The sequence below is a fragment of the Cryptosporidium andersoni genome, assembly GCF_001865355.1.
Source record: "Cryptosporidium andersoni isolate 30847 chromosome Unknown contig_38, whole genome shotgun sequence".
Classification (NCBI taxonomy): Eukaryota; Apicomplexa; class Conoidasida; order Eucoccidiorida; family Cryptosporidiidae; genus Cryptosporidium; species Cryptosporidium andersoni.
In genome coordinates, this window is record NW_027122882.1 from 19039 (window position 1) to 33632 (window position 14594).

General features: G+C 29.9%; 7 protein-coding genes and 1 further gene across 7 annotated transcripts; 3 read left to right on the plus strand and 5 right to left on the minus strand.

Moving 5' to 3' along the window:
* Positions 1-52: 52 nt before the first annotated feature.
* On the minus strand, positions 53-1585 carry cand_005070 (uncharacterized protein; the record flags this gene model as incomplete). The annotated part of the gene is made up of 1 exon (XM_067210749.1): positions 53-1585. One exon carries the CDS (start codon positions 1583-1585, stop codon positions 53-55), a length of 1533 nt encoding a protein of 510 aa, XP_067067275.1.
* Positions 1586-1688: 103 nt separating this feature from the next.
* cand_005080 (uncharacterized protein) lies at positions 1689-3197 on the minus strand (the record flags this gene model as incomplete). The annotated part of the gene is made up of 1 exon (XM_067210750.1): positions 1689-3197. One exon carries the CDS (start codon positions 3195-3197, stop codon positions 1689-1691), a length of 1509 nt encoding a protein of 502 aa, XP_067067276.1.
* A 607-nt stretch (positions 3198-3804) lies between these two features.
* Positions 3805-5769, minus strand: cand_005090 (heat shock protein 70; the record flags this gene model as incomplete). The annotated part of the gene is made up of 1 exon (XM_067210751.1): positions 3805-5769. One exon carries the CDS (start codon positions 5767-5769, stop codon positions 3805-3807), a length of 1965 nt encoding a protein of 654 aa, XP_067067277.1.
* A 621-nt stretch (positions 5770-6390) lies between these two features.
* Positions 6391-6913, minus strand: cand_005100 (hypothetical protein).
* A 249-nt stretch (positions 6914-7162) lies between these two features.
* cand_005110 (uncharacterized protein) lies at positions 7163-8296 on the plus strand (the record flags this gene model as incomplete). The annotated part of the gene is made up of 1 exon (XM_067210752.1): positions 7163-8296. The coding sequence occupies one exon, from the start codon at positions 7163-7165 to the stop codon at positions 8294-8296; it is 1134 nt and encodes a 377-aa protein (XP_067067278.1).
* An 87-nt stretch (positions 8297-8383) lies between these two features.
* Positions 8384-10435, plus strand: cand_005120 (uncharacterized protein; the record flags this gene model as incomplete). Its single annotated transcript, XM_067210753.1, has 1 exon — positions 8384-10435. One exon carries the CDS (start codon positions 8384-8386, stop codon positions 10433-10435), a length of 2052 nt encoding a protein of 683 aa, XP_067067279.1.
* A 179-nt stretch (positions 10436-10614) lies between these two features.
* cand_005130 (endomembrane protein 70) lies at positions 10615-12405 on the minus strand (the record flags this gene model as incomplete). Its single annotated transcript, XM_067210754.1, has 1 exon — positions 10615-12405. The coding sequence occupies one exon, from the start codon at positions 12403-12405 to the stop codon at positions 10615-10617; it is 1791 nt and encodes a 596-aa protein (XP_067067280.1).
* Positions 12406-13397: 992 nt separating this feature from the next.
* On the plus strand, positions 13398-13952 carry cand_005140 (60s ribosomal protein L18A; the record flags this gene model as incomplete). Its single annotated transcript, XM_067210755.1, has 1 exon — positions 13398-13952. One exon carries the CDS (start codon positions 13398-13400, stop codon positions 13950-13952), a length of 555 nt encoding a protein of 184 aa, XP_067067281.1.
* Positions 13953-14594: the final 642 nt, after the last annotated feature.

Below are 14594 nucleotides of genomic sequence, written 5' to 3' on the forward strand. Positions count from 1 at the left end.
ATGTCTTCCGGATAAACCACTGAATCAACATCATTTAGTAACTAAAGTTATTTTAAGTTCCAAGATTATATTTATGAATTGAAGAATATTGTTCATGATTAACCTTATCTTTAAAATTCTTGAATATTCGACAACAAACAAAACAAATTCTATCTATTTCACTTTCTAGAGTATCAGTACATTTCTCATTCTGTTTTATTTTAGATGATGAATTATCTAATATGTCCAATTTATTATCTATATTATTTATATTATCTTTTATAGCTTCTTTATAATCTTCATCTATAGCAAAAAAATCTTTAATACCTTTATTCATAGATTCAGATTTACTTTTATTGTGTTGCATCTTGATCGAATTAGAATGTAACTGGGATTGAGTATTCGCTAAGACAGAAGCAATAAGTTCTCTATTATCTTTAAAAATAAGTTCTATTTTAGGAGCAAGAGTATCTAGACCATCCTTTTCATCTTCACTTTTTTCATTATATATTGTAAATGGTTGAGTTTGATTTAATATTAGAATTAAAGCACCATACTCTGAATCATATTCATAACAAGTTCGATTAGTTATATCTATAAAGATTCGACTTCTCCAATTCCATGAAATACTTTTATTAATATAAATAAAATTAAAATCTTCACAAAATATAGTGGAAGACAAATCTTTCCAAATTTCAATAACTTCACTTGTTCTTATCTGATTATATTCAGAACTTGAATTTACAGATAAATATGAATTATATGTCTTCGTCCAAAATTTCATGTAATTGGACCAGATTTCTCGTTTTAAATCACTTATTTTTGTATTATCACTATTAACAATATTCCATAGTGAGTTTACAGATTTTGGTTCAAATGATTCAAATTCTTTAGTAATTTCTAATAATACATATATTTGACTTGTCCCTATAAAAAATGGAAAGGAATTATTTTTATTATCTGTAATATTATTTAAATTAGAATGTTTTTTAAGCCATCTAAGTGCTCTTAGAGATGTTAGAGGTGATGAAAACTGAACAAAACAAAAACCTTTAGTTTTTTTTGATTCATCCTTTATATAGTGAATTCTCCTTAAATAAGATCCATATCTATTTCTCCTAAGAATTTGCCAAAGATGTTCTTCTTCAATAGAATGAGATATTCCACGAATAAGCCAATATTGAGTTGCCATATTCATAGATACGAGTGATTGAAATGGCTTTATCATTATAGAAGGTTCACATGTAACATATAAGTCCGCAAGACAAGAAGGTGTAATAGATAAATTATTTGGATTTTTGTCTAGTATTAAGTAGCCTGAATTGTTGCAACCCTTCTTAAGAAAATATCTTGTAGAGCTTCTTGATGGAAAGGTAATAATAGCTATTCTTACATTTCCATTTATTATACACAACTCATATTCGAAAATCACACTGCTAGGTAAGGAAAATTCCAAAGAGACACTTAAATTAGATAGTATATGTTCCAGAGTAGATTCATATTCCTTTGGAATACCACGTAATATCACATTCCATTTCATCACATTACATTTTCTCAATATATAACTTCCACAGCTACCCTCTGAGCTATATTCATCTTGTCTCATTACTTCGTACACATTTGGAATGATCTTCAGTGTAGCAAAATGAGTAAAACAGATTTTGCCGCCATATATGACGTAATACATGTGTACCTATAAATAAAACTGATTATATCGAGGAATGTTTCATTAAATGTTTTGTATCTGACTTAATACGATTTATAATGGGTACCCTGTAATTTATGTTGAATGTCTGATTATTTATTAATGGGGAACTTGGCATTGTGATTTTATCAACCCTATAGCTTGGAGGTGTTTGGTACAATTTCTTTGCATGTATTGAATGATTATAAATATCCATAGGATCTTCTTGTGTCAAAATTGTTGTAGAAGATTCCTTACGCTCTACGTTAGGGTTAATAATTTCATATGTACTACTACGGGAGTAGCAAGTATCACTTTCATATGAAGATGCCTCATTACTTAAAGGAATGATATGATCTATATATTTATCTACATCTGGTGGTCTCATATGGATTTTAGTTTTTCTTTCAGGGCTTTTATATTTAATCTTATTGTCAGTATCCTGTATTTTACTTTTAAGTGGGGTATTTAGCTGTTTGTTTACATCTTGTCTAATGTATTGTTGAATAGCCATAAAAGCTTGGTTAGAAAATTCTTTGGGACCTCTAGGAATCATTTCCAAAACGAATGGAGGTGAAGTTAGACCTTTTATATCAACATTTATAAATAATCTAAGAGATTCAATAGCTTTAGGTATTTTTTCACAATTAAAAATTTTATAGAAAAAAATTACAATTGAAGCTTTTACAAATTTCGGTCTTTCTGAGTTGTGATTCCCTGGAATAATCATCAGCATTTTATCTCCACCATAACTATCATGCAAAGTTTTGGAATGACTAGGAGCTATGAAGTTGTCATTAGTTCCAGCTATAAATAAACTTGGAACTTTACTTTGTTTAACATATTTTATTGGAGCCATATCATCAATATTAGCTTTTGCTTTTTCCATAATGGTTGTTTGAATAAAGGATAGAGCTGAGTCTACTAAGAAATTTGGAAGTAGAGGGACATATAGATGGACAAGCTCGTGACATAATTGTCGTAGACTACTAAAGCTTGAATCAACAACAATACCTTTTAAAAAGTCAGATTTTTCAGTACTTCCATACATCAAGGCAGTAGCAGCTCCCATAGATCTACCCCAAATTCCAACACCACTACAACGATTAGATTTCCAGAGATAGTCTATAAGTGTAGCTAGATCATCCTTTTCATAATATCCCAAGCTTATGTATTCTCCTTCTGATAGACCTGATCCACTTAAATCTACTGTCAACACAGTAATAGATAAAGGTAATATCAAAGGAATATATGGTATTGCCTCTCGTCGTGAACTACAATTACCATGTAAATAAATTACACAAGGAAGTTTGATCATAGCTCTTTCACTTTCTATAGGCTCAAAATGGCTACAGTGGAGAAGCTGGTGCCTATTATTTCTTAAAGTAAAATCTGTACGTTTAAATTTAGATCTTCCTATTGCAAACCTAATTGGCCCAAGATCTCGTATATTATATTTATCCCTAGGGGGACGTATAATTGCTCTCCATAATTCATTATATTGTGATGATACACTGCAGAGGAGAGAGGCCATACTTTTGGTGTTAGTTTAAGAAATTAGTATTAGGCTTGAGTTACTCCCAAAACTAAATATCTTATATATATGGGGCCTTAATTAGCCCAATTAACTCTAAAACAGTTCCAATTTCCCAGTTTTTTACTGCTTTAATAGCAGAAAATTAAGTTTCTTTATTTAGGTGAAGGTTCTCACACCCCTTTATGCACCGCAGCAGGCGGGCCGTAACGTCTCACACACAGGACCCGGGTGGAACATACTACTGGCTACTATTAGCCAACCTCTAGGGAAAAACAAAAAATAGAAATTTCATGAGATAGAAAATAAAAGTTGCAAATACATCTCTAACACAAAGCATACTAAACAACCTTAAGTGAATTGACTAGATATCTATATTTAAGTGTTGATTGACCAAATAGATCAAATCAGTTCCACACACTTGGAGACATAAAGCCTGTAAAAGTATTCCTGTCTACTAAGAAGTCATCTACACTTAAATATTTATCCTCTTGATGCTCAGATACTAGAGCTGGTAGTTTTTAAATTTATATTATTGATGTATGTATCCAATTAGACTACTTAGAAATTCATAAAAAAAAGATACTAAACAAGTATCCAAACATCTTTAAAGTTCATCATGTCCAGTGTATTCATCACCTTCTGGAGAGCCAGGTCCAGCTTTTCCATAGACAGTAGCAATAATTGGATTGCAAATACCTTCCACTTCCTTCAACTTATCTTTGTAGTCCTGTGCATCGGCCTCAGGGTTACTATTAAGGAATTCCTCAGCATCCTTAAGAGCCTCTCTTATCTTTTCTTTGTCATCTTCCTCCAACTTCTGAGCCAATTTATCCTTATCATCAATACTAGTTCTCATAGAATGTATATATCCCTCTAAGGCATTCTTAGCATCAACTCTTTCACGTACTAATCTGTCCTCCTCAGCAAATTGTTCAGCTTCTTTAATCATACGTTCAATATCTTCTTGAGATAGACGATCTTTATCATTAGTGATAGTAATTTTCTCAGATTTCCCAGTACCCTTATCTTCAGCACTGACTTGAAGAATACCATCAGTATCAATTTCAAAAGTAACTTCTATCTGAGGGACACCTCTAGGGGCTGGGGGAATACCAGTTAATTCAAATTTCCCAAGTAAATTATTATCTTTTGTCATGGAGCGTTCACCTTCAAAAACTTGTATTAATACTGCGGGTTGATTATCTTGAGAAGTACTGAAAATTTGTCCCTTCTTCGTAGGAACAACTGTATTTCTAGGAATAAGTTTTGTCATAACTCCTCCAACTGTCTCGATACCTAAGGTTAAAGGAGTTACATCTAACAATAATAAGTCCTTACCACCTTCACCAGCAAGAATACCAGCTTGAACAGCAGCACCATAAGCTACAGCCTCATCAGGATTAATTCCTCTATTTGGTTCTTTCCCATCAAAGAAATCTTTAATTAAAGATTGGATTTTAGGAATACGAGTAGAACCACCAACTAAGACAATCTCATGTACATCAGATTTCTTCATATCTGCATCTTTCAAAACCTTTTTAACAGGCTCCATAGTTTGTCTAAATAGGTCTGCATTTAATTCCTCAAACTTAGCACGAGTTAATGTTTCAGATAAATCTACACCTTCCATCAAACTCTCAATTTCAACCTTAACCTGTGGTGCTGAAGATAAAGCTCTTTTAGATCTTTCAACTTCTCTGCGAAGTTTCTGTAAAGCTCTCTTATCCGTCTTAATATCTTTATTTGTTTTACTCCTGATTATCTTAATAAAGTGATCCATTACACGTTGATCAAAATCTTCACCTCCCAAATGAGTATCACCACTAGTTGCAACAACTTCAAATACTCCATTATCAATAGTTAAAAGAGAAACATCAAATGTACCACCACCCAAATCATAAACCAAAATAGTCTTCTCACTCTTTTTATCTAAACCAAAAGCTATAGCTGCAGCTGTAGGCTCATTAATTATACGAATAACATTTAGACCTGCAATAGCTCCTGCATCTTTTGTAGCTTGTCTCTGAGCATCATTAAAGTATGCTGGAACAGTAACAACAGCATGTTTAACTTCCTTTCCAAGATAAGCCTCAGCAATCTCCTTCATTTTAGTTAATACCATAGCAGAAACCTCTTCCGGGGCAAGTTGTTTCGTCTCATTCTTGACAGCAACTTTAATGTAAGGTTTGCCATTCTTATTAATAATTTCATAAGGTAAAAGAACTTTGTCCTTTTGAATAGAGTCATCTGTAAAACGACGTCCAATAAGTCTCTTTACATCAAATAAAGTCTGAGATGGATTAATTGTAGCTTGATTCTTAGCAGCTTCTCCAATAAGCCTTTCATCTTCTGTAAATGAGACATATGATGGAGTTATCCTATTACCTTGATCATTTGGTATTATTTCAACTCTTCCATTTTTATAGATAGCAACACATGAATAAGTAGTACCAAGATCAATACCAATAACTGGGCCTTCAAATTTCTTTTGATCAGACTTGTTGTCGGCAAGGCATACTAAAGCTAAACATGGGACTAACACCAGAATTATTCTTAAAAAACTCTTCATTAGTACACAATTCACTAACAAAAAATAAAACCTTCGTCTTAATACTTCTAATACTATTCACTATTAGATTTTTGCAGTCAAACTTCCACCCCCTTAATTATACTTTTGAGGGAAAGAGAGGGGGGGAGGGTTCAAAGTTTTGAATATAAACTGAAATAGTACATATTCATATAGTATCTATAGTGCAGTACACAATACATTACATTAGTAATATCCACTAGAACTTTGCACTCTATGATAATAGACACAGGTACTACGTTTATATGCTCTTATATCCCCATGATACCACACTTCAATTATAATCCCACTATAGCGCTTATACGGAGACAGTATATCTCCGTTTTAAATATATTTCCTAGCATTTAAGAATCAATTTTAATATTGTTAGGAGTAGAAAGTGGATAACTACTAGATTATTACAGGAAATTCCGCAGTTTTTTTTTTACTTTTTTAAAATGTTTATAATTACACAGTAACCCTGTTACTTAACATATTTGGTACACATAGAACTTTAATAGACTTTATATGGAGGGGAAAGAAAAGTAGATATTTAAAGTAAAGAACTTAGTTAATTCTTCAAATTGTGGAATTTATGGATTAGATTATTATTATTGTGATATTTTACTTCTTTGGAATTTTGTCTGTATAGTTATTCTGTTTATTCAGATCTTCTATCTGTCGTTGCAGTTGATAGATAGTTTTATGCATACTTTGGATTTTTGAATCCTTCTCATTTACTAATTCAGTAAGTTCTTTAATTTTTATTCTTAGTGATTCTATTGATTCATCTGCTTCTGTTTTATTTTTGTAAGATTCGGTTAATTTGTCTTGTAGTTCAGAGAGCTTTGCCTGAAGATTATGAAGATTATGAAGATTATGATTTCTTTTCCTATTCACTTCCAAATATACTTTTCTATCAACTAAATTACTTTTAAATACATTTAATAGTTCCAGATCTAATATTTTTTAATAAGAAACAATATTTCAATAGTATTAAGATGACTTCTAAGAGTTACAACTACAATCCCTCAAAGGATTATTTAAATATGAACTTACAGGAGTCATAAAGAGCAAGAATATCTGGTTTTTGGAGCTGATTTCTGTAATCTGTTAATTTGCTAATTTCTTCTCTCCAGTTTTCCATTCAAGCTTGTATATAGGAAAATAGGGATAAGGGGTTTTTTAGGGTTATGCATGACTTTTTTAGGCGGGTCTTTCACATATTTTTTTTTACTTTGTAATATTATATAGAATTAGTGAAAAAAAGGACTTAAATTAACATTTTGGGTAATATTTAATATCTAATTTGTTAAATTATTATATACATATTTACTTATGAATATAACTACTAAAATAAGGGGATAGTCATTATATTTAAAGATTTTGGGCAAGGATGGCTCCAAATTTATCTAGTATACGGCCAATCTCCGAGTCTAATGAATCTGAGCATATGAATTCGACTAGTATCAATAAAATACTGGCAAATGTTCAGGGTTATTATAGTGGTGATTATGATTGGAATGATTTTTATGGTGAAGATGATGAATTTTCACTTGATGGGGCTGGGGATGATGATGACAATTTTGACTCAAGTACTATTTTACATTCAAATTACGTAACATTAGATAGTACACTGCAAGATCGTTTGAAACATTTTCAAACTCAGAGTTATGCAAATAATGAGTCAAATGTAGGTGATATTAGATTTAGACAGAGAATAAGACGGAGAAGGTTAAGAGATAAAAGTAATGAAGATAATATTCCTGATACTCTCCATGATGAGATTGTTGAACAGATAAATCGTGATGTAAATGGTCCATTAATTAGTCAGGAAGAAATAGCTGAAATTAGGGATAGTATCTCTAAACCTAGAGGAGAATATATACCTGATGATATACTTATGGGGTATCATACAGCCTGGAATATTGGGAAACGGGGCTGTGTAGCTGTTAAATTAGTAGGTGATTGGGATTCACATATTTCACCAAATAAAGTTCGTTTTTTTATTATGGATGGCACTGATCCAATAGCATTTTTGACTTATTATACAAAAAGTGATTTGAAAGTTAGCCGTGGTGAGAAATCGGAAAAGAAAGGGATAATTTTCGCAAAGGATTTAAAAGATGGCTATTGGGATTATGGAAAGTCTAAAATAGTATTTAGAAGAAGTAATAAAGGTGGACAAACGACAATACTTGAAAATATACCTAGTCCTTTCTTAGATGCAATGTTAGTTTGTTTAAGAGAAATTGAAGTGCATAAGAGAATTGAGAAATTAAAGAAACAGAGAAGAAATAAGAAGAATGGGAATGAAAAAGTAACTAGTAGAAGATCAATTGACCAAAATATATTGAGTTTAAATTCAGAGCTAATTAGTAATGATACATCAAGTAATTCAAATAAAGAAAGTGCCGTATCTATGAGTAATATTTTATCAGGTCATAGACAATCTATTACAAGATTAGTAGCACCTAATTTACATTGGAATACAAATACAGATATAAAAAAGTTGCCTCAGCCGCTTTAAGTATTGTATCATGCATTATTAATATAACCCCCCTTATTCTTATTGTATATTCTTTTATAACACTTTGTATTTTAGTTAATATTTTTGATGGGAAGCTCAAATTCTAAATCATCTGGTGGTTTTCGAATATGTAATATAAATAAAGCTGGAATAGGTCAGATAATTGGATTGGAATTATATTTCGATTATATTGTTGGGATTAATAGAATTCCTTTAATGGATTATTCTGATGCTTCACATGATTACTTTATTAGGAGACTACACACTTTAGGTAAGGTTCCTATTGAGTTAAATGTATATAATGTGTTATCTGCCCAGATACGTACAATTTTAATTAGTCCTAATAGTGGGAATTGTAAAGATGATAAATTGGATACTGTAGAAGTGCCGCCTACCACATTGGCGCCACTTATTGAAAATACATGCATGCTTGTTAAAAAGTTTGAATTTCTACAGGATACAAAGGATAAAACAAATAGTTTGGGGATTGGTGTTCATTGGGAAGAGATGATATGTAAAGGGATTCGTATATTAGATGTTCACGAGTCATCTCCCGCCAGTATATCAGGTTTACAATCTAACTGTGATTATATTGTTGGCAGTTCAGATATACGCCGTCCTTTTTATTCTATTGATGACTTTTTAGCATTTATTAAGTCAAATATTCATTCTGAGGTACATTTGCATGTATACAATTCAGATACTGAGAAAATAAGGGATATAAAGGTATACCCTAATTCTGACTGGGGTGGTATTGGTGTCTTAGGATGTAGTGTAGTGTCTGGATTTCTTTGTGATATCCCTTTGAGGAAAATGGAAACATCAAATAAAGTGGATTTGAAGATATTAAGAAGTGAAGTTGAGTATATTGAAGCTTATGAGATTGAAGGTGGTTTTGGATATCGTATAGCTGAGGATATCTATAATAATAATAATAATAATAATAATAATAATAATAATAATAATAATAGTAATAATAATAACCTAGATGTATTTGAGGAGAAATCACTAGATAAACTTAAAGAAGAAGAAATTTCATTAAGTAATATAAAATCTAAATGTGAAGCAATTGAAGATATTATATTAGAGGATCATACTGGTGAATGTATAAATAGTTTTGAGACAGATAATAATGTAAACATTCAATCAGATAATACAATACACCTTTTAGAAGAAAATACTGATTATTTCAGAAATGAGGATATACATAAGAAATTTAATCGTGATATTATAATAGGAGTTGATGAAGATAGTGCAGATAGTAATTATAACAAAAGTAATTTTGCAGAATTTGAAAGTACATCTTTATCTCAAGATTTAGTATCTAAACAATTGCCAGATATCCTACATAATTGTGAAGTTATACCCTCTAATACAATTAGCATAGAAGGAAATTCTATATCTCGAGAATTAGAATCAAGACATATAGCCAGAATTGAATCTATTGAGTTAGAAGATGGAAAGAATGAAGATTCCTTTAATGAAGCGCAAACATTATACACTCAAAAAACTTACGATAATTTATCTGGGTATTCAAATATTAAACAGGATAAATTTATAAGTGATCTCAATTCAAATGAAGCTATAGAAGATATTAGTAAAGATTTTAATAATAATTTTTTTATAAATTCAAATATTTCTAATAAATTAGATATAATAACAAATTCTCTTAATCCTAAATTTCTAGAAGACATATCAGCTAATACTGATATTGAAAATAATCATATAGAAAAACAAGATACCTCTAAAGCGTGCATGAAGGTAGATATAAGCCCTGATAATAAATCATTTGAGCAAAGTCCAATAAAGGGTGCAATTGAGAAATCACTAATAGAGGATATAAATTGTAACATTAGAGATATACCCACTATAGATGATGGGGTTGAAATAGTTACAGATAGAGTCGATCAAGAGACTCCTGCTTCTACAAATCTAAATAATGAATCTATTTATTTATGTAGTAATCAGGAAACTGAAGAATTATCTCAACAAGATATAAATGGGCACGACTCTCTTGATAAATCTAGTAGTTCACAAGAAGACATAAAACCAAAGAGAACCGTATTCCAGATAATTGAGAAGTATCCACCACAACTTTCTTATATACCCCCAGGATACATTAAAAAGAATCAAATTTAGATTATTCAGACCTATCTAGACATTTATTTTGAGATTTTTAAATTAAGTAGTTTTAATCTAACTAAAAACACTTATTTTTGAAATTCTAACTAGTAATTTGCACCGTTTATAAAGATTCCTAAAGTTCACTAAATTATATATATAAGAGATTTCAAAGGGATGTTTCGTCAAGACTTTGTTTAATCAGACTTTATTCGTTTATAGATGTTATATATGAATAAATAGGATGATATAAAGGTGATACTTGCAGTGCAAAGGGCTAGAGTAAAGGTAGTCATGAGACTTGATAGGATAAACAAGTGAAATTGTACAGATCCAAATATTTTGTTTGCATAACCCAAATAATAATATAAGCATAAAAGTAGAAAATATAAACAAGGAGAAGCTCCAGAAAAATAAGAAAACCACCACCATTTGTAATTTTCTAAATTGAGGTGCATATATAAAGAAATAAGTGATGATATAGTCCCCACAGCTAATAATAAGAAAATGCTTATATATAAGAGGCTAGTATTGTAGTAATGAAATGGTGTATAATGCCAAAAAGCTGTAAATATATAATGTAATTCAATATATATAGCGGAAAAGGGGATAATTCCAGAGACAAGTATATGAAATTTTGAAGAATTCCACCATTTTTGTTTAGGAATTTGTCTGGGCAGTCTGTTAGTTTTACAAGGAAATTTAAATGATTTCTGGGCCTTGTTCTTACCAAAAGATGCTCCAACTAAACATAAAGGAAATGATATTAATACAGTTGAAAATATAAATGTTTTGAGAATTGCAAAGATAAAAGAGATTTCTTGTAAAGTAATTATATTTATTATCCAATAAGTAGTGAATAATGGGATTGGATATATTAAAGTGGTCAAAATCATATTCAATTTCCACTTCTTCCCCTCCATAGAGGAATATATAAAAGATGATACATAACCAGATATGAACGAGCAAATTGAGTATAAATATACAAATGTTTTAAAAGTTGGAGAATATTTCCTATTATAACTTAATAATGACAAATTTTTCGTAATACCAACAATTAAAATTACTACTAAAATCTGGATCCCAGACCCAATACAAGATGATAATACCATCCTATATTTAGGTGGTCTAAATATATCTCCATGTAACAATTTCCAACCCTTCATTTCAATTGGGTCATCATCTAAAGAAATATTCAGATCATCATCTCCTATAGGAAAATAACGCGAAAAGTCAGATTTTAAAACTTGCATAAATATTAATATTAGCATGGTTAGAATTAGAATAACTAAAATCATACTATTAAATATACCCAACCATCTAACATTTGATACACTTATAGTCTTCTGAATTTTATTATGATCCAAATTACTGTTATATTCACTATTCATACTCACATCAATCCATTGAATGCTATAATACATATTTAAAGGTATTGGATTAATATTTGGAGATCCCAGAATCTCATCTAGATCTAAAGTGTGGATTTTCTTAGTTGACATATCAATTGATACAATTGAATTACCTTTATATCCTAACTTTATATCATATCCATTAATTAATATTGAATGGTTATTGTTAGGATCTTGAATTCCTAAAGGCTTAGCTACTGCCATGTCATCTGCAATCACTTCAAATATAACACGATCAGAAATAGCACTTTTTAAACGGATTACATCATCATATGTAATATATCGCGTACAAATTGTCTGATCTGTTTGATTTTGTAAGAAATATATTGGAATATCTATGAGTTCATCTCCTCTTAATATTTGACTAAAAGATAAGGAAAATAAATCCTTATTGCTACTGCATAAAGGTAGTTTATTATAAAACGAAAAAATAGGGCCCACTACATTATTATAAGTCCAAATACGGTTCATATTCAAAGTTACCAAATCTCCAACTTGATAAGCTTGGGTAACATAGAGTAATAGAAAGCATATTACTATCCAATTCAAAAGGCTTCTACCTAAAATAATTTTCATACTTCTATTTATGTTTTCTATATCTGATCTAATTTACTATAGTAATTCTTATTGGATGTTTTATATTGTCCTTACTTTTCTTTTTATAGTGGGGTTCCTATTAATATAGAATAATATAGCGCTATTAATTATTGTATGGCGCTTGTATTAGTAATACTACAATATTACAACACTACAACACTACAGCACTGCAGTACTGCGGTGCTGCTTTATAAAAGATTCTCGCCATTTTATAAATCAGTCTAAATTTAATAATTCCTTTAAAAATAAACGATTATAGCTTATAAGTTTATAAATAGTGTTAAAATAGATGGATTCTATTTTATTAATAAGTACTTAGATGGTCTTGATACCTAATATATTATAGGGAACTGGTGCAATTATTGCAACTATATATTAATTCTAAAGGTACAGATTCAAATATAAATTTACATTATTTAGTGGTTCCAAGTACTAGACAAATTAAATTATTTGTTAATATTATATAATTCATAATAATTTACCCAAAAAATAACTAACAATAATAAATATAGTCTAATTGATCTTAGTAAGGTTTAATAAGTAACTCATTAAATCTACATAGAAATATATCTGACTAAATACCTCAAATAATATAATAAAAGTACTAAAAAAATTTGATTTTCTCCAAAATTTACTATTTAAAAATGAAAGAAATTGACGTAATTCTTTACATGCAATATTATTAAAAAGAAACTTAGGTCTCTAATCTAGCACTGATTAGGCGCTCAATAGGCGCTCAATAGGCGCTCAATAATGTTAGTATCGAGACGAGACAAGTATATATTATATATTAGTGGGAATATCTTGGTTATACTATAATATATTTATAATCTGCTTATAGCAATAGTAAGACACGACAGTATTTATTTTTATGGAAAGAAGCTAAGTATTTGCAGGACAAGGAGAGGGAATAACAAGATTATAGAATTTCCTAATTGTATATTGATTTTGTATTTCTGAAGAGATAGAAGATGATTGTAGTGGATCCATCATTACAAATGAAAATTAATCAATATATGGTTGTTGGACGTGGGAAACCAACCGAACTAAAACCACATCCTCAAGTATATCGTCTATGTATCTTTGCTCCAAATGAAGTAGTAGCTAAGAGTAGATTCTTTTATTTTATGTCAAAGCTCAATAAAGTAAAGAAGTCTAACGGTGAAGTACTATCTGTAACCCAGATTTTTGAGAAACGACCAACTTATGCTAAGAATTTTGCTATTTTGCTACAATATAGAAGCCGCACGAATGTTGTATATATGTATAAGGAATACAGAGATATCAGTAAGATTGGAGCTGTTAGTCAGATGTATGAGGAGTTAGCTGGTTCTCATCGTGCAAGACGTAGTAATATTCAAATTATTAGTGTTTGTCAGATTGAAGGCAAATTAGCTAAGAGACCAAAGACAACTCAATTCCTTAATTCTAAACTCAAGTTCCCAGCTATTAGAAGACTTCCAATTGCTCCGAAGTCTCTACGTTCAATATTTGCTGCTTCCAGACCTACTACATTTCAACAATAGGCTAAATATTAGATATTAGAACTACTATTTTTGAATTATTTCTATTAGTATGACTGCAAACATCTCTTCATATTTCTAGAATTATTAAATTTATTTATTTATTTACATCTTCAGAATTACTTTTCTTTTTTTTTTATACTTTATAGTTTAGTGATAAGAAATAAGATTTGGTTTCATACTTTAGTTAAATGTTCTACATTGCAAATCTCGATATAATCTTACTACAGAGTTCCGCGACTTATTTTCTTGATACTTTGGAAATATCTAATTACTTAGAATTGGTGATCAAAATATATATCTTTTTTTTCTGTATATAACTACCTAAATTAGAATATACTTTTCACTTTGAATTTTTTTCCTTACAAGTTGTTTCTATATTAGCACAAAGCACTAAATTTATTTATTATTATTCATAAATAGATCAATAAATTCCTGTATGGAATATGAAGATATTTTTGGGTCTTAGTATATAATATATATAATCCATGAATATGTCATTTTTCTGGAGTATTATTGCAAGTTAAAAAATCTCTAGTATCTTAAAAATATATACACATTTGAATTTTTTTTTTATATTTTATAATATTTACCTTCATATTATTAGGAAAGTACTAAATTATATTTATATTTATATTTATTAAA